The following is a 25,724-nucleotide window of genomic DNA, read 5'->3' on the forward strand; positions in this document are numbered from 1 at the left end:
TTTAATAGAACTTTGTAGACACAGGTTATATTTAAGTGCCAAAGTCTGGCACCTTACCATAGTTATGCTAAGTTATGTTTACGGAGGCAAGTTAGGTCATCTTTTCTCAGTTGGCAATAGTTAAACTGTACAAATAAAATGTTACCTAGACCCCTGAAATTTAACCTAGCGGAGGTGGGGGTGGGGAGGGGATGGGGCGGGGGGTGCGGGGGGGGGGGCCTTAGCTTCTTTCTGCCTGCTCAATTTTGACGTCATTTGTCAGCAAATGTTCTCCATGCCACTTTTTCATGTGTTTCTCCAGGGTGCTGTAAACACTGAAGGGCATCTGGCAAATGTCGCAGCGGTAGACCTCCTTCCCTATCTGGCCATGCGTTTTCATATGGCGCGTCAGCTTACTGCTCTGGGCACATGCATAGTTGCAGAGCTCGCATTTGTAAGGCCGCTCTCCAGTGTGGCTCCGACGGTGAACCGTCAAATTGCTGCAGTTCTTAAAGACCTTGCCACAGTACTCACATGTATCGCTCCTGCGTCCTTCCTTCGAGCTGGGTCGCCCGGGGCCGGGTCCGCTGATGTGGGGGGTGCTGCCTCCGCTGGCCGTGCCGCTGCGCCCTGAGAGCCCCCCGTCCAGCATGTCCCCCGGCGGAGTGGAGAAACGCAGGCTCCCGTTCTCCGAGGAGTGCTCGGAAGAGGTCGCGAAGGGGGATTGTCGGGAGTCTGTGAATCCGAGGAACGGATCCTTCATGAAGTGCCGCGATGCTGCATACCCTACCAGCCACTGGGAGTAAACGTTTTCGGAAGGTATTATCGTTGCTGGTGGCAAGTCCAAATCTTTCTCTACCTTTATTCTTTTAGAGGAATTGTTTAAACTGGGGCTCGTGATAGGTGTTGGCTTGCGGGGGAACAAGTTTGGGAAGGGTTCACCCGGGCCAAAGTTTCTTCCATTGACCGTACCTTCCTCAGTGCGGTCCAGCTCTCCTACCACTGAGTCTTCATCACCCGGATCTCTCTGACAGAGGTCTCGAGGACACAAGTCTCGCTGGTCAGAGGACCTTTTCATGAAGCTACTCCTCTTCTGTTTCTCAGCTAACATGTCGTTATATTGCTGAATGGCACCTAGACTTACATTCTCAATGACTTTTCCCAGGACGAGGGATTTCTCATCTGGCAGCGACTTGGAGCCATTTTCTCGGTTACGACTCAGCTCTGAGTCCATACTGAAGCTCGACTCTGGCCGGCTCTCATTTTCAAGCTCCTCTTCCTCCTCCTCCTCTTCTTCCTCTTCTTCGTTGTCATGGCCCAGGGAAGGATCGCTCTCATTCCTGAAATCTGCCTCACTGGATTTCAGTCCCTCTCCAGTGAGCTCACTTGTGCCTGGCTCAGGAGAACTGGTGGTGGACAGTCCATCATCTGACCTGCCCGTCATGGAGCCAGCTTTATGCATATGCGTTTTCATGTGGCGTTTTAGCTTGCTGGCCTGGGAGCAAGCGTGGTCACAGAGCTGACACTTGTAGGGTTTTTCTCCTGTGTGACTGCGCCGGTGCACGATAAGGTTACTCTGGAACTTGAATGTTTTCCCACAAAATTCACAGGACTTGCTCTTGGCCTGAGGCTGGGGAGGCGTAGTGCTGCTGGGGGGCATGGGGGGCAGTGGTGGGGTGCTCAAAAAAGGTGATTTAGGACTCGGCTGGAAAGGATTCAACAGACGATGCATAGGGTTGGTGCGACTGGGTGAGACTGGCGGAGGGGTGGAACTGTTTCCTGCCAGCTCTCGAAGCCTTCTGGAGAAATCCATCGCTGGGGACTCAATTGCCATGGGGTTTAAACGCATAACTCTGTCAAAGGCACTGGGATGCTGGGCAACTAACCCCATTTCTTCGGCACTAAGGCGATGTGGATCCAGATGATGACGAGGCGGTGGGCTGAACAGCGGAGGCGTGTTTGGGAGCCGACCCTCACCAAAGCCAGGGTGTTCACGCAGGATGGGTCCTGTCATGCGCAAAAGGTTGAAGGGGTTGTTGTCTCCAAGAAAATTCATCAGCGGGGACTGTGCAACAGTCTCTGGTCCCAGAGGAGGAGGGATGGTGATGCGTGGAGTAAGGGAACTGTTTGAAGGGCTTGTTTCCAGGTAGATGCGGAATCCATGTGTGTTCTGGGCATGCTGAAGCAAGAACCAAGCGCTATTAAAAGGCTGCTTGCATGTTGTGCAAATATAGCTTGAAGGCTCATCTTTACCTATAAAAGAAAAAAACAGAAAGAACACTTAAAAAATAATACAGCGGAGAACATTTAAATACAGTTGGCATTCACTTTATTTTGTTAACACACTTCCTCCTTGGCATTTCTGAAAGAAGGATTTAATTGCAACGTATTGACTGATATAAATTGTTGAACAGCACATTTACTCACCGCACTTATTCACTTAACATGTATGACAAATATCACACATACGCATTTGTGCTATATACGTTTACATCCTCTAATTTGCAAATAAAACCTTCTTTTATGACGTGTAAGGATCCAAATCCTTTCATGTGTTTATTCCACAAAAAGGAATTTGTTTCAAGGGATTTATGACTACAGACAAAAACCAAGAAAAATGCAGTGTGGTAGGTCTTACAAGGCACCTGTAAGGACCTTCAGTGTCATTTTCACTCTCTCATTTTATATACTACATGCAGCAGTCCCCTGAGATCTTGCTGAATTTAATTTATACATGCTTAAGTCATGCCAGCACTTCCATTTTTAAAATATTATGTAGCTATTTAGCCACAAAAGTCCTATTCAAGTCAACAGGAGCTTGGAAAACATACCCTTGCATAAACCACTTTGACGTTCTTTTTGCCAAAACACCAAGAAGCCACTCAAATGAAACATCCGGTAATCAAAGCCGACAGCACAGTTGCAATTAACAGTAACAAATGTCGGGCCATGCTTGAACCAGGTCCCAAGAATTTCTGAGCCTGAGCCTGCCCTCCAATGCAGAAATGCTCACCAGAGCCAAAAACACTGTTCTGTTTGCTTTTCTAGCCTCTTGGAACAACTGCATAAAGGTGGAAAGCATTCCTTTAACCTTGATTCAGCTTTACATAAAGGACAGGTGTGGACAAGTCTGCATCACAGTCATAATTTTGCTAGCTAGAAAATTCCGGTCCTGGGCACAATGTAAACTATGTGGTATCTGAAAAAAGCACTTCCCTCCTTGCCCCCCTCCTTTTTTCAATGCCTCTGCAAGACTCTGATAAATTCATAAATATGTGTCAACTTGAAAATCATGATCCAGGATTTGTGTTGTTGTTTGTTTTTAAATGAGTGGGAGGTTTCCTGAAAAAAAACTGACCATTTTGGAAAATCAAAAATTAATTCCTTGCTTGCTTGTTTGTTTATGATAGCACATGTTTTGTCTTACAATGGCCCCACTGAACCTAAAGGCACTAAACTTCCTGAAAGCTCAATACTTGAACCAAGCTTCCTTTCTGACCCATGGTGGAGCCAGGACCGAAGCAATCCCTGATTCAGCCCCTCCATGGGAGCTTAAATCCAAAGCTGAGCTAACAGATCCTTTCTAGAAGGGACACTGCCATCCCCATAAGCCTGTTGCATGAGCTTGAAAATTAAAGTGTTTATAAAGTGAACAGAAACATGTTATCAAAACTACCTTGTAAAGAGGAATAACTCATAGCAGACCAAAAAAATCCCAAAAAACAGAAAACAAACATTTGAACTTGGGCACATCAAGAGAATCTGATTGAATTCCCCTCTTCTGGCTGTTGCAGGAATGACTGCTGCTAACAAAACCTACAAAACCTTAGACAAGGAGGCTAGAAGATTATCTGCCTACCTATCAGCCTGTCAGTTTATTTAATCTTATCAACCAATATGCATCCATAACAGCATAAAGGAAAAAGCATGTATCAGATTGAGACATATTTACAAAGGTAGGTGATAAATGTGGTGCAAATCTTCATGCACCTATTGATTTAGTAGGGCTGTTGCTGTGGATAGCAGCTTCAAACCCTGATTTCACTGAAGCTGCCTCTTCACAGCCAATAAAAAATGTACACAATACAGTAGACATTTCTGCCTGGCTGATGTGGCCCCCATGCCCTGGCCCCACACTCTGTATCTGTATGGGCCAGATGCAGTTGCTTTAATTTCTGACAATCAGTATTGGAAAAAAAAGTTTGGGAACTGCCCTTGGCTTGGAAAAAAGTGCCTGTAACTGCTATTGACATTAATGCAAGCCACATACAAACATGGAAAGGAACTGATACATTATCCCTTAAAAATCTACTCAGCACTGAAGCAGTTAGGAAGTTTTATGTCAGCTTTGCAGCCAAAGCAACAGTAAATGCTCCCATTATTACTTCAAATATTTAAATTTCTGTTTCTTACAGAAATATTATGAAAATGTCTAGACCTTTAACTTTTCTTGCACAGCAACATGTGTAGTATAAAAAGTGACAGAAATCACTGAAGCAGACTAAAGTATATAACATACTCTGTCAAAAGCTTTTTTAAACAATATGTTTTACCTCAGCTCACCCTAGAATGGATTTTAATAAAGCCCCTTCCAAAGTGTGATCTAATAGCAAATGAAGTGCAGCATCTTACAAGGTCATATATCTTCAAATTAAAGAGTGCTCTGCACCCTTCACCTTCACTTTATCCACTCTAATTAATCGATTTATTACCCACAGCTGTTCAATTCTTTCATTTTTAAAGTCACAGCATGCACTTTTTTTGTTGTGGGGTTTTTTTCTTTAAAACAATAAAGTGACTGAGTGTCTGTGTATGTGCATGCATTCTCTTTGCTTAGCTCAAGAACTGACAGGAGGAAGAAAGCAGCTGTGTATTAGGTGACAACAACAGCAACATGTTTACTTCAGAAAAGGCACACACGTAAGAAGGAAAATTCCTGAGCAGGCTGAGGATCAAGGCCAACCTAAAACTGAAATGGCTGATTAAAAAAATTACCCTCAAAATGGCAGCTGGCTGGATGCTTGCTATTACATGTTACATGGAACTAAGATATTTTGGCTTGTTTTGCTCTCCAAAACTTCACCTACATGAAATTCAAGAGGGGAAAGTAAGTCCCCACCTTTTTAGTTTTCTTTCAAAATGACAAAATTAGTGCTACTAGTGATCCAGGATTTATATGCTAGCAGCCATAGGTCTTCTCTGCCTTGTTTGTTTTGTTTGGCTTTCATGTTCCTCAGGGCTCCTCTTCAGGAGACCTCAGCACAACAGCAAAATTCACTGTAGGCTACCCGGCTACTTATCTCTGACAGATTCATGAATGTTCATATATTCATACCTATATATATATTGTTTTACAGCCCTCAAAGACGCTCCCCAGACTCCCTATTTAAAAAAAATAGAAAAAAAATATTAATTACCATATTATCACTTTTGGTTATCTTGCCTAAAAGTTGCCCAGAGCAGTGTAGATGCTCACTTTTACGAACAGAACAATGTCAAAAAGTCTTTGAAGATCCACTCTGAACATTTTTATGTTCAAAAACTTGCTAAATATTTTAAACATGTCCAGAAACAGCCATGCCTTGCTCAAGAATGAGCCTTATATTTAATAAGGCACCTACACTATAAAAGTCTTTGTTATAAGGCTATTTTTGATATATAGCTATCTTAATCCCTTGCCACCTGCACTGAAGTCTGCCTAAATACCCACTTTATGACAACTACCTATATAGGCTTTGCCATATGCAGTCTTTATCACTTTAGCATGTGCTTCACTTTGAGCATGTGAGTAATCAACATCAGTGAAACTTAAGCATAGGCTGAAGTGCTCTGTTGGATAGTGATGAAATTATTCATGTGCTTAGAGTCAAACACAAGCCAAGACTTCATTAATACTGTTCAATGAATTGCACATGGTTTCAATCCTACAGTCTGTAACTAGGCTTGGATTTCAGGGCTGAGAGCTGAAGTATAATTTATTTTTATGGTAGTTGGTAGATATGTGTATGTACAGAGATGAGACATCCAGGTCGCAGCTCCTGAGCAATCAATTGTAGCTTCCAGCTTACAGTAAAGCCAAACAAATACTGCCAGTGTAGACATGACAGAGGTTTGTAGGGCTGAATCCTACTAAGACCTACTAAAATGGTATTTCAGGTATTCAGAAATACCATTTAAAGGCTAGGAGGGATTGTGAAATTAAAGAGAGAACTGGGATAAACCCTAAGGTATGGCCTCATCCAATTCCTAACCCAAAGGATAACAGAGTCATAGAATGGTTTGGATTGGAAAAGACCTCAAAGCTCATCCAGTTCCAGCCCTTCTGTCATGGGCAGGAACATCTTTCACTAGACCAGGTTGCTCAGACTTCCATCCAGCCTAGCCTTGAACACTTCCAGGGATGGGACATTTGTAACTTCTCCGGGTAACCTATTCCTGTGCCTCACCAACCTCAGAGTAAAGAATTTTTTCCTAATATCTTATCTAAACCTACTTTCTTTTATTTCCCTCTTTGTCCTGTCACCACATGTCCATATCTATGAATCTATTCATATCTATGCCAGCTGCTCCAATATCCTGCTTCAAAGGCCACCAAATGGAGAGCCTACAATCTTTTTAAAGTCTACCTCATTCCTTCTCTCCTTTACCATCATTAAGATTCCCCAAGTGCCTAATCTAAATCTTTCTTCCTGCAATTTAAGATCTTAGTATATTGTCCTACCCAGATGTACATGCAAAACATAGGAAACAAGTTAGTCTGCACCTCACAGTTATCATCCAACCCAAGGATTTGCAGCTGAACCACTTTGTGTCTTTTAGGATCCCCTTCTCCCAGTTTGATTTGAAAATGTTGAGGGAGAGTTCACTTTGTATTGGAGTAATGAGTGGCCATGTTGACTATTTTCAGTATGAAAAAGAAAGCTGTCTTTCCGATTCGAATTGCTGAGTTCAACTCCCAACAATTAGATCTTGCTGTATTTTTACCTGGGAGATTAAAAATCTCTCTAGTATCTTCTCCTAAACCAGGTCATTATAAACTTTGAACTTATTGAACACTGCTGCCTTTTCTGCATATTATGACAAAAAATGGTCTTTTCCAGAAATATTAAAATGTGTTTCCTCGATTAGTGCATGACAGATTATGTTCCATTCAAAATGTCAATGCAATAAGGAGCATTTTTCTCTTTCATGAACAGCTCTAAACAAAGCTGACTTCAGACCCTGCCTCCCAAATTCCGCCCTTACAGTAGACAGTGAAAAAACATAGGTCAGAACAAGACTAGACTGGGTCTGTAGACATCCACCCCACTGCACTAGTCAGCCTGAATCCCTGACTTATCTGTCCCCTGCAGTCTGACTTGCATCCTTTAGTGATATGCAGATCTTCCTTTCCCAGTTGGTACAGAACTTTATATGTACCCTGGATGCTGTGCGCCTTTACCCTGGAGATAAAAATTTCCCTCAAAATATCCTCAGTTATTCTGGATACCATCAAACAATAATCAGTGTGAGATAAGAACTGTTGAGAATTCATTATTTTCTGCTGAGCTACAGTGACATCCAGTGCCTTATGAATCCTCCCCTCAGCATGCCTGAGTAATTCCATTAGCGGTAGCAGGGAATGAACTCCCCCTCGTTTTAATCACCCACCCATAACCCCTGCCAGGACTGCAGTGAGGACCTGCAGTCAGGTCCATATAGCCACTGCCATTCCTTACCTCTGGCAGTGCTTTCCAGATAATGCTTCTGGTTCCATTTTACAAAGTTACAACAGCAGCAATAAAAAATGTTAAGGAATTTTAATGTTGGTTTACTGCACCTTTAGAAGTTCAGGAAAAGTAGAAACTTGCAAGCTTTAAAGAAAGGACACCTTTTATTGTAGCACTCAGAAACAGACATGTATCAGGTTCCTACAATCTTTCCTCCAATATTACTCTCTTCTCCACCACTTGATTTTTAATAAACATTTAAATAATTACTCCTTGTTATTATGATGGTTACCCTAATAATATCAATAAAGGTAGCATGGATGCTCCATAAAAAACACACCTTTAATTGAATTATTGTTAAATTAAAATGCTATAATGGAGAACACAATTTTAACCAGTCTCCTTATAAGACCAGCTGACATTAAAGAGAAGGGCATTAAATACTGGAAATATTTAGTGTTGCATGGTGAAAAAAATATATCGTCATAAGTGGTTTGACAGATGACCCAGACAAGGGCCAAATGCTTTTCAGGTGTCTGCAGTGTTGATCTGCTATGTGACCTATATCAGCTCATGCTTAGTGCTTGGTTTGGTCTGCAAAAATATCTCTAATATATTGAGTATAGTATTCAGTATTTATGCTGAAGGGGTTTTATAAGCTATATTATAACTTTAAATTTTCCAAGTTAGCAAAAACTTTTACTCACCTATGTTTATAATAGAATAAACATTGTCTGAGCAGACACAATATTGAGAGTTTTACCCTCCCTCCCTGCATTCACTGAGCTGTTTGGAAGTGCTGCTACCTCAATTTCAGAAGGACTGACAGTCTCAATAAAAATTAAGTCAGAAAGGTAAAGTGGGGTCCAAGTCTGGGTGTGAATCCCCCCTGCCAGTCCAGTTCCAGTCACTAACTTTAAACAACAGACACAAAAGTCCCATATCTCTTTCTACTTCTCTTAATATTAATTCTGTTTTGGTGGCAGCAAGAACTGAAGGTGAAAAACGAGCACAACTCCATCCCTAGAGTTAGCACAGTTCTTCCATCCCTATACTCCCTCATCTAAAGAAAGGGCTCAAGAGAGTCTTGCAGCACATCCTGCTGAGGGTTGCAGGGACTATCACCAACAGTTCATAAAGTTAGTGTCAATTGGAAGCTAAAGCTGGTATTTTATGACTTAACAAGTCGCCTGCAGTCTCACAGCCCACGCACCTCCAATTCTACGCTCAGATAAACAGCTCTGGTCTCCTGTAAATCTCAGCCAACCTGAAGTGCATCTCAGTCAAGAAGAGCAGATGAAGGTTTAGGTGTAAAAGCCCAAGCATGAGGGGCCACAGGGCCTGTCATCATCTGGAAATGGGGAATCAGGATGAGGCCAGTGAGAGGAAAGAATGTGACAAGGAAAAAAAATGAAATGCTTTTAAGAGGTGGATGGAAAATCAGGGGTGTCTGAAGAAAGAAGTAATCGTGAGGCGTTACTTCTCAGTTACAGAATCCTATTTCCTCCCATACAAGGCCCTGTTCTCTTTTCCTACCTTGCCTCTTGATAGCCTATCTCCTCCAGTGCCATCTTCAACACAAGAAAAATCACGACTTCATGCAATATTCTTCTCCCACACACTGCCTGTACGTTTTACAGCTTTCCCCATCCACTTTCTACCTTGACTAGTGAGACTGCAAGCTCTCAACAGAGATTATGCAAGAAGCTTTATGCCAAGAGAACCTACACACCCCACAGGACCCTATCGTTCCCTTCACTGATTTTGATTAGTGATGTGAATATTCTTGAGAGCATTTTCTACCTGTTGGAAAATATCTACAGTAGTACTGGTTGACACAAATATTAAAAAATATTAATATTACACTACTGTTAGCAATGAACTAATAATTCTTCCTGTGCTAAAGTCAACTGCCAAGCTCTAGTTTTGGTGGATTAAGTGTGACCCCACTTTTGGGAAACTATTTTATTTTCTGAAGCCATTATAGCAGTGTTTTTTTCCTGTTAGGCAGAACTGCAAATGATCTCTTTGTCACTCTTGTAATAATAAATATCTATTTTGCCAAATTAACTATTTTATTAAATTAGGGGAAAACCAAATGAATTAATTACCAATAGAGAGTTGAGAAGTCAGACTCTCATGCTATCTACAGCCAACCTTTCAGAACTCCAAGAACAAAGAGCATGAATCCTTGAAAGTCTGAGCAATATCAAGCTGATACACCTTGCCAAACTCTGATTTGAATTACCCTGCTATGAATTCAAAGTAGCTGTGATGATCACCAATGCAGACTTTTTCAAAATTTTCCAGATAAACCATACCAGGTTGTCACTAACAAGCATCTTGTTACATAAATATACCAAGTTGCAATTCATTTGGTTTTTTTCATTGAGCTTTCCCCAGAAGCATATTATGTGTCCTCTCTGGCATTTATACTTATAAAAAAGGAGGAGGCTGCAGGCAGACTACAGCCATGCATAACACAAACAGATGCTTCCTGCTTCTTAATGGACATGGGCGACCTTTGGCTGCAGCAGCTTGCGTTCAATGGTCCCATTTTCTGTGAGACTTAATCATACCTCAGATCTGGACTGCCAGAGTCCCATAAATGAACCAAATGCACAGTTCAGTTTAATTTCTAGTGCATTACAAAATGGTCATATTATATTTTTAGGTATAAAATGTCAATAGGCATTTTGGGCAACTTCCTTCTGGATGTCCAATTTCTCACTCCTTAAAAGAGCTTCTGGCTTAGTGGAAGTTAATGTTCAGCCTACAGAAGTGTAAGAAATGCTTTCACTTAGTGCAGAAAAGGAAAGAAAAATGGGTTGCAGAAGTTAGAACTTGTGACACAGGGATTTTTACCCAGAAGCACCATTTAAATGGAAGATAAAAAACATGTTTGTCATCTCTGAACACCTTCTCCTAATTGGTGTTAAATCTAAAATGCAAAGGCAATTTATAAAGCAGAGGAAGGGAGAAGTGTGAAAAGTAAGGAGCAAACAGGAAAATCAATATTAAAAGATCAATAGTGAATGAGTTAACTTTTAAATTAGCCCTTTGTGATACAACAGTTTCAACTAACTCCACCTTTAGCATCTAAACAGCTTTGTGTCTTTTAGATAGTTCCTTTGAACCTAAAACATCAACTAGCAGACTGAACAGATGTTTTACAAACCTGCAGCATAAAATAAGTGAAAACTAACAGCTAAAATAGGGACAATGATACAGAGGGGCACCGTACCCACTTGTGAGATTAAAAGACCATAGGACTATCCATGGCTGGTGGTTTAATATATAGGATCCCATTTACAGCACTCATGAAAAACCCTTGTACTGCTCAAGGACACTTTTAGGCCTTTTCTTTGCATAAGGTATTCAAATGCATTTGAAATAATGTCAGTCTTTTCTACAACATATGAAATATGCCAGCAGCTTCCCTTTAAATCGGTTTCCTGTAAGCAGTTTTGTTTGAAAACTGGCAAGTGCTGGGATTTTTTTTTTTCCCACAGACTTCTAAGGTGCCATTTTCTCATCTTACAGTCAAGAGTTCTCAGTAATCTGAATAGGAACTAAATGGAGGGTACATGAAGGAAATTGTCCATGTCATATAATGGAAAAACAAAGAGTAAATTAGAAAACAATAAAAAAAGCCAAAGGGTGAAAACAAATTTTCCTGGGATTTTTTTCCCCAGGAGTACTTCTGTCTGTTTTACTACAGCTATTTCTTAAGGGTATTAGGTGTCTATTCATAGTTACTAAATAAAATAGCATTTTTGTTTTAATTCATTGCTTCTTTAACAAATGCTAACTCCCATCTCTGCTTCTTTAAATCCACAAAATCTCCACATTCAAGCCTAAGAAGTATTGTAAAGGCTGTAAATCTTGTTTTAATGGAATGTACATTTAGCTATGAGGAGATAATTGACGTTATGGAGGGCCTAGATGCTGAATTATATAGGTTATCTAATACAAAGGGGACTCATTACTGAAGCACTACAAACAAGTAGTAATATATGTATATTGTTCTGAGTGGCGTTATAGCAAAAGTGTTCAGGTCTGCAGGGATTTATAAAACACAAGAAAACAGCAGACATGCACTTGTAAATTTGTCTCATTTGTCTCTGAAGTTAAAGGTTATTCCCTTGATCTGAATTTGTAATAAAAACATGCTAGACTAAGGTTTGTAGAGAATGTTTGAATATGTAAATTGTGTATAATGATAGGCAATTATAGGGTAAAAACTGGACCTTATGAATGTTAGAGAATTGCATGGAGCATCAAAGTATTTTCCTTCAGATGAAATATTTATCTTTTATGCATGTTATAAGCACTTTTTCAAAGGTATTCAGCAACCTATTTGAGCAGAGAGTTGACAAAAATCAAACCATTACAGCCAGCTAAGACTGTGGGCTTATGCACAGGAGAAGCCGCAGCTTTTTACAGAATATACATAATAAATCTCTTGAACTAATGGTTCTGGAGATGGATCCTCAAGGACAAGTTCCACTGATTTTCACTCCCTTAGATGAAAGCTGGTCAGATGTTCCTGGATTTTTTTTAAAAAGATATGGGGGTGGAAGTGTAAGGAGGGAGACTGCAGAGAATAACTAGGTAAGGATGTGAATTTTCTTGGATTGATTCAATGAAGCTCCATTTTCCCTCCAGTTTGTTGGCTGCTGTTTTCAGGGAATAATAATAATATTAAAAAAAAAGGATGCTCCATCAGGATAGAAAGGAGTAAAGCCAGGAGATGATACTATAGTTTATGCTACTGAAGATAAGGTTTTCTCCTTCTCTGAGCACGACAGTCTGTTCAGGTTAACCAACTGCAGTGTTAGAATAACTCCAGCCGACTTGTCACAGAGTACAAAAGTCATCAGCAACTGAATGTTCTTTTCTGCACCGCAATTAAGACGAATCAATACGACGTGCCACAAATGGTATTTTACTCTCAATAAGAACTCGGGCTGAGTTTATTCAGAATATTTTAGCGCTTCCCCAGGGGATTTTGGTCCGACGCAGATGGCAAATAAAGTACTCAGCCTAGGGCTAGAGCACATTATGCTAATTCTAATGTCAGATGTACTTTAATATACAGCTCTATTTAATCACCCCATTATTTCACATTTCCATATGAAAAACCTGCGGCACTTCTGCAGAGCTTTCACTCTGCGACAATGCCAGCTTCCTTCAACTAGCTCACTGTGAAAGAGAAAAGAAGACTGGTCATTCTCGCCAGTCAAAATGTTACAGTTTCAAAGTTTCAGTATTCCTGAATTTAAAGTGGGTCTTCCAGTGCAATTAGCAAATCGCTCGGCTAGAATGCTGATATGTACAAAATGCTAAGGAGGTGTGATTGAAAAAAAATAAAAATAACAGCCCTCCCTTTCCAGCTCATCTGCTCACGCATGCAGGCATAGGCAGGCACGTACCTCAAGCCCGCTTGCAGAACAGTAATAATAAAAATAATGAAAATATTTTCATAGTGCAATTCAACCAATATTCTCAACACTTGTCACTAAAACGTTGCTATTCCCGGCTGCGTGGCTTCCGTTACTCAGAAGAACAGACATGGCTGGCACAGCTGCCAACCTACAGATGTCTCTGAATAAAACCTTCCTTGTGTATCAATAATTTTTGCCTGCAATGAACTACACCTCTAATTAGGTTTTAGAAGGCACACACCTTCAATATGGGCCACTACCCAAATTATCTGCAAATTTACCTTGATGCCCCTTCTCTTGAATGCAAAATGATTTAAAACTGGATTTACATTGAAAGGAATGAAGGAAAAGACTTTGCTCTGGAGCAGTTTTTCAAGCCATGTAGGCTCTCAGTGTGCAGACAGGGAAAGCAGAAGCAGTTCTTGGAGCACCTCTTCAGCATCCAAGCTTCCCCTTCTAAATAATTCTGTGAAGGATCCTTAATTCAGCAGGCATGTACAACCACCAGTGAAATGAGTTGCATGGTCTCAACAAAATCTTCCCTCTGTTTGGCATAACTGGGGCTGCATGACAACCAACACTGGTCCTCAGCAAGAGCCAGGTCAGGCCTAGATTATACAGAGCTGTTATTAAGGAACGCATGAAGCTTAAGTCGATAATTTTTTAATCATTTCATTAAACCTAAAACATATTTCACAGGAAAAAAAAATGTATTTAGGAAAAAATATCCTTTTTCCTCTTCCAACCACCCAATCCGCATCCTTTAAAAATTGTTCAACAATGCATGCAGCAGCCAGCACCTGGGGCCAGATCTCACCTGGTTTCACTGCTATGCAACAACATTTAAAGACACAGAACTGCACTCTGTGCCTTGACACGACATATGCCACGACTTCCCTGTCCTAATTTGAACACAGAGGATGATATCCTTCACAGTCAAGGCAGAAATGATTACATTTCAATCTTTCTTTTATTTTCATATGCACACACATATCTAAATGTATGTGTGCATGTATGCATTTATTTGTGTTTATACATATATAAATATATTATTTTGTCTCTGTTAGACTGGCTATGAGTACAGCATTATGCACAAAGGAAAAGGGCAGCTCTGGACAGGGCAGAGTTCATCCCTCCTTAGCTACTTAAACTAGACCTTCAAACCCATGATCTTACCATGGGAGGAGTATACGCAACAGTTTCACCTCGCTGGAAGTTTTGTCTGAATGTTAAACACACCCCAAGCTGATTTAGTAAATTAGGGTGACTTTAAGATTTGTTTAAAGTGAGGTCTGTCACTCTGAGAATAGTTAAATTAAAAAAAAAAAAGAAGATTAAATGAATGTTTAATATCCCAATGCAAAGCCCACCAAAGTCAATATGAATCTTTCCACTGGCTTCAATGGGCTCTGGAAGCAAGTCTTCTTCCACACTGGGATTTGTTAGTCTCAAGACACTGTCTTCAGTGTAGGGATAAATCTGGTTGTGGTGGTGTAGTTAAAAGAAGATAACTGATTTCACAGCAGCTACAAGCCTAAAGAACTCAACTGTAAATATTTTAGAGGAATAAATGGAGACACGAATAGTAAAGTATCTTATGTATCTTTAGTTAAAAGGAAAAGCAGTTGAAATATATGAAATACATAAACTGAAATTAATCCTTGGCAATTCTGTTGCTTTTTCTTCTGCTGATACTATGTTGATTTTTGGAAATAAAAAAAGGACAATAGCAGTTCGCCCTAGGTCTGTCCTATTTCTTTAGCACACTTTAGATAAACTGCATTCTTAAACTGCATTTTTAAGAATTCTGTTGCTACTAGCAAAACAATTCTTAATAACATATTTTTTCTTGAAAATACACAAATTTGTGGAATTCCATTTAATTTCCATCATTATGGAAATTTTTGAATGCCAGAATCTTTGCAGACACATCTGCACTAAAGGGTTCCTACAGGACTCAGAAGTCCTGCAAAGGAAAATCCAGTCTGAGTGAACAAAGAAGGAAAATGAACAGAAGATTTAAAAGCCTAAATGGGGAGGGGGCACAAGTGGGGGGACAAGGGAAGGAGGAAGGTATAAAATACTCAGATGAAAATAAAACCGATTAATTACAGAGGTAGGGATCTTGAGGATTGCTCTAGATAAAGCAGTTAAATTGCAATCTATGACTATGAAGTTGCAAAAGATGAATCTCCAATCATACTTCTTGAAATGCAAAGATAAAAATACTACTTCTGCTCCTTAAATAATAATCCCTATCTTGGCTAAAAAAGAACATCCTAAAAACTTCATATTTTATTTCTATACAATCCAGATTGGTCACCTAAGAGCAGCATAATTAAACAATGCTAAGCATCCCAACCCCTCGGAGAATGTGCTGCTTGAAAATATTTTTAGAACAATCACTGTAGTAATTCTTCTTAGTTGTAGAAACACTCCAAATCAGAAAGTCAATTTTTCCTCTATTTGCAGAAGTGTGCTGGTTTTCACTGGAAAGGCGCCTGTGTTTTGTTTGGCTGCTGTTCATATACTGCCTTGGCAGGATTTCCTTGGATTGCTTACAGTGAACATTGCTCTTGCATACAGTAGCACTCCCATTTTAACCGTCCCAGCCACACGTTTTCTAATAACACACGGAGAGCTGCAAAATCCCTATAAGCACAGCTCTTTAGAGCAGCAACAGAAGGGGGTGGGGGCGGAGGACCAGAGAGGGGGAGGCTCTGCCCGCTCAAAATCCAGCGCTGCAAACAGAGGAGAGTCCTTTTAAAAACAACCAGTGTGAATTGTGTTTAAGGAGCAGCTTTCCAGGGAAAGAAAAATCATCTCCGAGAAGATTCAGCTGATTCACCGAATCTGAGCTGCACAGGCTGGGCTCTGAGCATCGCTGAATTGGGTCCTAAGCACTGTTTATGTGCTTTCTTTTTTTTTTTTTCTTTTTTTTTTTCTTTTTTATATTTTTCCTGCCCTTCTGAGGGGTGTGTGGATAGCTTAATAATTTGTAGGATTACCTTGTATTTTTGAGACCCTGCACCTGAGCCCGTGTTCCCTGTGTGCCCCAATTTTTTGCCACATCTTGGAGAGGCTGGGGTGGATGGGGAACACAGGGCTCCACTGTGAAAACCAAACGGGCAGGAGAGATGAAAAAGAAGGACATCTATCTCGCTGCAATAGGAAACAAATGCAGCATTTCTACCTAGGGCTGAGCAAGAGAAAAAGCCAATAACAAAACCGTTATTCAGCTCCGTGCCCTTTACAAATAGGACTGACTTGTTAGTGGACAGCTGCGGCTCAGCCCCCCTCCACACCATTCCAACTTGCTGCCTTTGCCACCCTGCTTTTGGAGATCAGCAGCAATTTGCATCTCCATGCATCTCATTTCTCATTAAGTAAGTTGATTAATTTGGGCGAGGGAAGTTGTCATTCAAAAAAAGCAGAAATTTCCACTTGCATAATTTCTGCCTTTCAAAACCGGCTGACCTCCTCCCCACCGATCCAGCCCCCACTTCACACCTCTCTTTCTCTGGGTCCCTTTCTCCCCCATTCCCGCTCCCTCCCTCCCTCTTTCCCTCTTTCTCCCTGTTGTTTACAAAGGTTTCATTATGTTTTCAACTAATCAGAAAGGCCTACTAATACACAATTAACATGTGACTATAAAAAAATAGCTTCCAGAAGAAGGAAAAGTAATTAAGTAGAGAATGCTTTTCAGTAAGTGCTTGCTTTAACCCATTGTCAGAGAACAGAGTGTAGGTTAGTCCACAATGGATGGAACAGATGCCAAGGGCGAAATGTTAAAAGCAAATAAAAAAGGGCATTATTTTCTTTGGGAATAATAACTATCAACGCCACAAAAATGTACATCACATTGAAGTTGTTTATATCTGACCTCCTCCTCTTTCCTACACTTTTCTGAAGTGCCTTTTCTGCCTTTTTCATTAAAATAAATGCAAAAATAAAGTTATCATTTATTGCAACTTTGCTTCCAAAGTGACAGGAAACCAAGTGTCCTGGTTTCGGTTGGGATAGTGTTTTTTTTCTTCCCAGTAGCCAGCACAGAGCTCTGTTTTGGATTTAGAATGAGAATAGTGTGGATAACACACTGATGTTTTAGCTGTTGCTTACCCAAAAGACTTTTCTTCTTCTCGTGCTGCCCTGCCAGCGAGTGGGCTGGGTGTGCACAAAAAGCTGGAAGAGGAAACAGCCAGGACAGCTGACCCCAGCTGACCAAAGGGATATGCCATGCCATATGCCCTCATGTCCAGTATATAAATTATGGGGAAAGCTGGCTGGGGGCTGCTGCTTGGCTATAGTCTGGGCATCACTCTTTTCATAGTAAGCAGTGGGTTTATATTCACATCACTTGTTTTTCTTCAGTTTTACTTCTCTCTGTTTTTGTTATTTGCATTTTGATTACAATTTTTCATTATTCTTTTTTTTTACTTCAATTATTAAGCTGTTCTTATATCAACTCACAAATTTTCTTACTTTTACCCTCCTGATTCCCTCTCCCATCCCGCTGGAAAGGAGTCAGCAAGTGGCTGTGTGGTGCTTAGCTGCCAACTGGGATTAAGCTCAGCGACACTGAGTAATCACCATCACTATCAAAATAGCACAACACTGTAGTTTATTAAAAAGATCTTACTTCAAAATATTTTAGGCCTGAATGTACACATAAACTAAGCACCCAGAAAAATCAGTAGGAATTATGCCCAAGTAATGACAAGGGGTGTTGAACCCTTCTCAAGATGGGCTGTGTTATTACAACACAGGAACTGCAGGAAACAGTTTTAAAGGATGTAGTGTTTGCAACACTTCAGTTATTAACTTTAGATCTGTCTGTTGACACTGTCCTCAGGCTGAGAGCTGCCACACAGGTTGGAAGCCTGAGGACACTAGCATATATATGTGTGTGTGTATGTGTGTGTGTATATTGGGGAGGGCGCTTTAATGAAAGTGTTATCTAAATAGATTCCGCTTTTTTTTTTAACTTTTTTTTTATCAAGGGATTGTCAAAATATGTCCAAATGTTCCCTGTGTTCTTTATGCATTCAGCCAACCTCCACAGTAAAAATGGAAAATTATTTATTCCTCTATATGTGTGTCCTTGGAGTGTTTGGGATATTTTTTTATTTCTGTTCCCCTCCCTTATATGAATTCTAAAGCAAACAAGACTTAGTTGTGTAATTTCAAAACCAAATTCTGCAAGGGGCTCAGTATTTTCAGCAAGATATTAAACACCATTTTGGTCCCACTGAAATTAAGTGAGAGGTGTTGGGAGGAATAGGTCTTCCAAAGTCACAAAGGACTACATGCAATAACAGCTCCTTTTCCTTATATTCCTCCCCCCAACCCCATGAATTTATATTCCAAACTATGTATCACATACAGAGTATTTTTTACTATCCAAAATCCCATTAGTTTCATTGGCACTTTAGGTAATAAGATTTGCATGGTAAAAATTCCATTTCTATTAGATTGGGTCCATAGGACTCACCAGCCTGATATGATTGTCAGAGGAAAGGGAGGATGTGTGGGTTTGTTACAATATGAGGATTTGTCCACACAGAATTTGGCACCAGTTTAATCAAAAGGACTCAGTTTAACCAGTGCAAACCCCACTGTAGCCGCTATTTCTGTCAGCTTAAAACTGGCTGTATCAGGAAATTTCTCACTGTACATTTATATAGGTATGCTAAAACAGGCCAGCTGAACTGCAGTGGCAATCAGTTTAAATAATCTATGCCCTCAAGTATTCTGGATTATCTGTCTGAAGACTCCTTTAGCTAAACTAGTAGAAGGAGGTGTTCAGGCCTGACACAAATGATGTTTCACACAGGAGCGAGAGGTGATGGCCTCCTGGGCTGGCTGTCTCTTTCTGGACAGAGTGAAATCAGTGAGAAACTATCAGCCAGACGCTGCTGCTCTTGCTCATGTAAGAACTAAACCCTCTGGGTCATGCCCACAGTCAGGAACCCATTTTCAAGCATGGCCACCAGGTGAAGCTTAGGGGAAAAGCTTGTGAACCAAGGTAGAAAAAAGTTCACAGCTAGACCCTGTCCAGACCTCCTGGCAATCAATGGTTTAGAGCACGATTGATCAGTCATACTCAGGCCTGTTCATTATTCTTAGCCCATAGGGCAACCTGCAGCAATGAGTTCCACATCTCTATTTTTTGTGAACAAAAAACTGCATCAGTTTTTGGTCTGCTGCCTGATTCATGGGGTATTAAACACGGACACTTGCACTGTCAAGTGCAACCTGAGCAGGTCAGAGCAGCAGACCATCACAAGGTACTCTCTAGAAATATGGAGAGAAAAATCACACTGTCTGCTTTTACACAATTCTTACTCTATTCTTTCTTATTGATCCCACAGGAGACTGAATTGTAACTAACAGCAAATGGAAAACTTCAGGACCAGGCATAAGTCAGATATGGTAGCTCCTTTCCAGCCCATCCCTCCCTTAGTTTGTTTGCTCTTGATTTGTGATTGACTAAAGAGTTTCTTGTCTGTTCCTAGCTTTATTGAGGCTTAAACAAAGGAGACATATTCACAAAATGCTAGGAGATGGTTTTGTAAGTACTTTGCTGAAATCTGGCAGTTTTCCACCTCTTAAGAGCACTCTACGACCTGAAAATGAGTCATGGTCTGGAATTTTTTTCTAATACTCATTTCACACACAGTTCTGTTACCTATTATTCATGGCTATAGCTCTCATTCTGAAAATACACCTATGTGTAGCACCAGGCTGATACTGAAGTCTCTTTGGCTTCACCGACTTTGAAACCTCACTCCAAACCTTCTGAAAATAGGGCCTGGACTGTTTTGCCTTTATCACTCAGGCAGGTGTTTAACCCTACACAGAAGTTATTTTCTAACCAAAACATCATGGCACACCAGATTTACAGAAAAATGCAGTTGGGGGATATGGGATGCAAAGCAGGAAGAAGGGCCCTGGACATGCACAAATCAGACAGCAATCAGGCTGACTTATAACCAGAATTTGGTTGGAGACTCCAGATAATCATCCAGGAGTGTCTGACAGGGGACAGATAGTGAGGCTAGCAAGGAATTGTTTGCAGATCCCACTGGGGTACAAGAAGAAGTAATGAGATTTAATTGGGCTACTGACAGTATAGGCTGATTATCAGGAAAATATTTCCTAGCTCTGAGGCCAGCAAATCCTTGCAAGGAGCCCCAAGATGCTGACATCTCAGACGAGGAGGAGCACTTCAGAGCACACAATGATAATGTCCCATTGCCAAAGTCAGGCAGCATTATGAAACAGGCACTTTCTGCCTTCTAAATTTACAGTTGTGATTCACAAAAATGAATTGGGTTGATCCAAGCACCTCATTTAGAAACACTGGACTCAGCATGAGCTGCACACACCCCCTCCAACCTCAACAGAGTCTGTGCTGTATGGGAGCCTCAGTGTGCTCTAGAAATGAGTGTTATCAATATCAGTCACTGAGAGATCAGGTCAAAACTGTTAATATCTCATCAGTCACGCGAAATTCATCTCCTTTCCAACACACACCTACAGATTTATTATTAGGGTACTTCAACTCTTTTGTATTTTTAAATCAAGCTGATTCACATACTGTAACATTCGTTACATAATTAAAAATATATGATGGTAAAAGGTTTTTTCTTAACTCATTAGGAAAAGCATATGATATATATTTATAAATTACATATTATCATCTTTTTAGGCCTAATGATGTGTGCTGTCTCAGGCAAAATGACCTGTTACTCAGGCTAATTGATGCCATTTCATAGCTACAAGCACGAGGTATTTTTATCTAAGCTTGGTCAATTGGCTCTCTCCATTAAACATGTACTTGGGGTTTTGCTAGGAAGGAGGATGGGAGGGAAACAAGATTGAACATTTGAGTCAATATTTATCCCTTTGTCAAGATGGATGAGGAATGGATAAATCTGGTGTATATGCTTTGTCTGCTGAACCTGGCAACATGGACTCTGCTCAGCAGACCCTTCTAAGTCAACAAATACTTTCCCAATTAACTAACAGGGAATTCTAGGTATGAGGCAAACAAAGTCCTGACTGCTGCAGTGAATAACATGAACTTTCATGAAGACAAAATCAACTCCTCCAAGAGGTGAGATAAACACTCAAGGTAATTTAAGTGTTGGAAGAAATAATAAAATAATTTTGGGGGTGTCAATCCAAAGATACCAGTTTCTAAAGTCACTTTCTTCACCTAAGATCCCCTAGAAATAGTAGCCTTCAATTCTTCCAAACCCCAATGCTCCCACAGTTGTTCTCAACTGTATTTGTATGTTTTTTTAAAAAGAAATTGGAGTAATGCATAACTCTTGCCTTACTGAAGACTAAAATGGAACAGAGGCATGAAACCACCCCTAATTCTCTAACCCTCAAAGCATAGAAAAGGACTTGTATCATTTTAGTCCTCAAATCAAAGAGGACCTAAATCAAAGTGGTCACTCCTGCCTCAGCCGAGGGCTCTGACCTTCCTCAGAGTCAGGGAGCATTTTGTCACTTTCCCTGCACAGAGAGGGATTCTCTGAAAACACAGAGCAGCAACTGGTGGAGTCTGGAGCCATATTGCACAGAGCTCTGCACTGCCAGCTCTCCTTCTCCTGGCTACGCCGGTGTGTTTGTGCTTGGCTCTGGAGCTGCAGGCAGACCGAGCTCCTCCGCACGCCCTGCTCTGTGCTGAGCAAAGGCCATGCCCATGGCATGCACGGCTCCAGCAGGACAGGGTAGGGCTGGGAGGCAGCATGAGGACAGCAAAAGGTAACTGCCACAGAGGTACTGCCTGTGACAAAGCCACCAGGCTCTGGTGAAGGAAGGCAAATGGTGGCTAGGGTGACATCAGAAAGCTGCCCAAAGAAAAACACTATGGAGCTCTATTGAAGATACAGGGAATGAGAGAGCTGCATGTTCCCCTTCAAATCTCACTCTGTGAAACACACAGTCCATTCATATCTTTCCTATTAATTATCCATCCCTCCTTTGCCAACTTCCCCTTTGTTTTACCTCCTGTTATCAAGCTCTCTTATGGGAGCTTCTGTTTAATTTTTCCACCACGGCACTACAAGTCAGAAACTAAGCAGACCAAATTTTTGCCCTATTGTAAAACAACCGGAGCCTTTTACCAGAGATAAATGTAGCCCTGCAGGCACAATAAGATGCAACAGCATGGTATATGGAAAGATCTGATTTTCATTACTAGAAGGCTAGACAGTGCAGATATGTGGTGATTATTATATAATCCACACTTCTATAATGGACAAACAGGAGTCAAACTTGTGTACTTCAGTAATAAAGGGTTTACAAATGGGCCTCTTCTATTCATGTAAATAGTCTTCCCCATTTTATTTAGATCCATCTCCTGTATGATGCACTGAGCTAACAGGCAATCTTCAGTTGCCACCTCGCGTGTCTGCATTGCATAGTACAATTCCTCCTAGTTAAATATCTCAGGAGAAGCAGGAAAACAATTAAAACTAGAAGGTAATAAATGATGAAGAAGCCTATGAACAGCTTGCTGGCCCTCTTCCCAGTCTTCATTCATGCATCAAAAAATCCCATAGCTCTGAGTCTTTGAGAGGGCAGCTGGGCAGTAGGGATGTCCACAGTAATATAAATGGGAATTAGATATGATCAAATGTGCTCATTGCATTTTCAACAGCACATGTAATATTCTCCCCCCTTCCCTCCAGTTCCCCCACCTCTCACCCTGCTACCAGAATAGATGACTAATGATCCTGTAACCAAGCAACGGGGCAATTGAAGAGTTTCAAAGTTCCAGTACATGATAATTTAGCTATGATCATTTGGGTGATCAGGCTCTGACTGGAGAACCCATCCCTGAGTTAAATACCTCTGCTCTCTCCAAATAGTTTTACCCTGGCAAGGGTTTGCAAGGATTGGCGGAGGTAGAATTTTGTCCTCAGAGCTTGGCAGCTCTGTTCATTGCTTCTGCTGCTCCCTGACACACGCGAGAGGATGACGACCACAGAGGAAATGAAGATGCATCTACTTGACAGTCACCTGCATAGCAGCAATGGAGGCAGCCCAGTTAATACAACCATTGTGAGACTCCATCAGTGACACCCCAACGAGATTTCATCCCCAGTGAGCAGTGCTCATCAGTAGGTACACTTAGCACAGTTTAATACACCGCTGTTATTGTATTTTTTTTTTTTTGCATAACACAAGAGCATTATTTATAAGAATTAAGTCGCTGAAAACATTTTAAAATACCTAAATCTTTTTCATGGGTCTATTCTAACTGCAGTAGTCCTTTCCACTGGGGAATGTATTGTGAGATAATTGATTTTGATGCCACCACGTGTGCCCTTGCTTTAGACTCAGGACACATAACTCACGTGGGTCAATTATCTCATAGTACAATCCCCAGTGGCAAAGTCTATGGCATGAAAAGATCCTATGCTAGAAAAAGTATACCATTATCACTGGCTGGCATTTGTTTCCAAAGAAAAATGTATTGCTAAAATTGTTTATTGCTGGTCCACGTATACATGCAGATAGAAGTGTGTGTATAAAATATATATTGAATATAAAAGCAATATGTTGAATGTTTATCTATTTGTACATATATGCCTGTAACTCTCACCACTACAGCATCTTTGATGTAGATGTAGAAAAATACAATAATGATTTTTAACTCTTGCCTTGCAAAGAGATTATCTCTAGTAAGGACATTCAGCTCTAGTCATTTGAGTAAACAAGGCAAATATCTTTAAAAGAAATGCAGCCGAGATTCTGCTAATTGTTTTTAAACTCTGAGCTATTAAGCCTTCTCAAATCCTGGACTATCCTGATAATACTGAGTTAGCATTCGTGTATCATCCTTATTTGCCAACTAGCCACCACAGTTGAAAACTATTACTAATAAAACTTAACTCTATCACATTGACCCAAGATTAAGTTTTCTGGCTGATCACTGAATGGGGGTGGTCAGACATACATCTGTACATCTCCATTTAGCCACAGAGGCCCAAAAGAATGAGGCAGTATTCTAAAGAAAACTAGTCATAGGTAACTAAACCCCCCACAAAAGACTTGGCAAGCCACCTTAAGATCACACTGCCAAATTCCAAGGGAGTGTTTCCAATCTTCAGTAAGTAAAGAGGCTAGATTCTCTGGTGACACAGAGCCTAAATCAGTATCAGGTAGAGAAAATTGGTGCTTACAGTGGCATCTTTACCAGTTTGGGATTCTAGGCTGAGCAGTAAAAGATAGCTTGCAGAGAAGGGGATATGGCAGGAAAATCCATCAGCTGGAAAACATCACATTCCTTTTCCTCAGCCCAGGTGCTTGGTGCCTCTCCATAAGCACATTCGGGTTCCAACCTCAGGTTTTAAGTTACTTTCAATTTCTGACCCCAGGTGAATGTTGAAAGTATTCACATCTTACCACTTACAACTCCCATTGTTTTTTACCACCTTAAGCCCACACCATATAGCCTCAGCCATTTGAATACCAAACCTCAAGTCAATGTCAGTCCCAGTGAGAGATTTGCCAGAGGGACTGAGATCTGCCTTTAAGTGAAGACAGCAGAAGAAATTAGGAAAACTATCTTGGGAATGTGCAACACAGGAACACTTTAAATCTAAATGAGACCTCTCTTCCTTTTCAAAGCCAGGCTGAAAAACAGAGTTTCAAGTAAGAAAACATACACTTTGGGAAATTAAGAGGTTAGTGCAGATGGAGTTTTTAATCACTGCTTCTTAGTGTAGGTTTATTGGCCACTGTTAAATAGAGAAAAGAATGCTTAGCAGAAATCATCTTCAGCACGAAGAGCTTCAAACCTGGAACTATTAACAACCTCTTCAGGGTAAATAATTACAATAAATAAATTCACCCTCTTCGTCCATGTTAGAATTGCTGTGGCTATGAATAGTGTAAATAGGGTGCAGGGTTTTGGGTAGTAACCCTGCTCACCACACTGGTCCTTTTGAACTTATTCTATTGGGCAGTAATTTAGAAAATTAGAATTTTTTTAAAAAATCATTAAAAAAAAATAGAAACACAAAACCAAACTAAAACTCTCTCCAGGTCTTGTGAACTACGGGAGTGAAAGAGGCCAGGTCCCTGTAGAGGCTGATGTTTAATAAAACTAGTAAGAAAACCACAGGGATAAAAGAGAGTGAGAGGGTTCAAGAGCAGAGAACTGAGTACCAGCCACAGCACAACTGCCAAAGCACTGCCCATTCTCTTCCTTGCTGAGGCTCTAACTCCCAACAGTTTGCTGGAGCAAAGAACAGATTTAGTGAAACAGCACGGACACAAGGCTGTGGTGGCAGGAGGCCTGGCAGCCCGTGTGACATGGCACACAGCCACCTGTGCCAGGCAGCACCAGGGCTCCTCCCCAGCAAAACACCCATCCTGGAGTAGTGGCAGAGCCACCCACTCCTGCTCTTCCTCCAGCCTTTGTCCTCTGAGGCAAACCCTGGGAAGGCAGCTTGGTGCTCCAGAACTAGTCTATGATGGAAATGCTGGAGTGCGATAAAGGAGAGGAGCAATGGAGGATGCTCTGTTGCTCTCACAGTGGTGTTGGGAGGGGCCTCACTCCTGT

General features: G+C 40.9%; 1 protein-coding gene across 4 annotated transcripts in view; it reads right to left on the bottom strand.

The window, feature by feature from the left end:
- Positions 1-220: 220 nt before the first annotated feature.
- BCL11B (BCL11 transcription factor B) overlaps positions 221-25,724 on the bottom strand; it is a 90,512-nt gene continuing 65,008 nt past the window's right edge. For all 4 annotated transcript variants that reach the window (XM_058807163.1, XM_058807161.1, XM_058807164.1 and 1 more), the window contains one exon: positions 221-2,232. In XM_058807163.1, coding sequence (XP_058663146.1) covers positions 221-2,232 — 2,012 coding nt within the window. The remainder of the gene's footprint in view (positions 2,233-25,724) is intronic.

The sequence above is a fragment of the Ammospiza caudacuta genome, chromosome 6, assembly GCF_027887145.1.
Source record: "Ammospiza caudacuta isolate bAmmCau1 chromosome 6, bAmmCau1.pri, whole genome shotgun sequence".
Lineage (NCBI taxonomy): Eukaryota > Metazoa > Chordata > Aves > Passeriformes > Passerellidae > Ammospiza > Ammospiza caudacuta.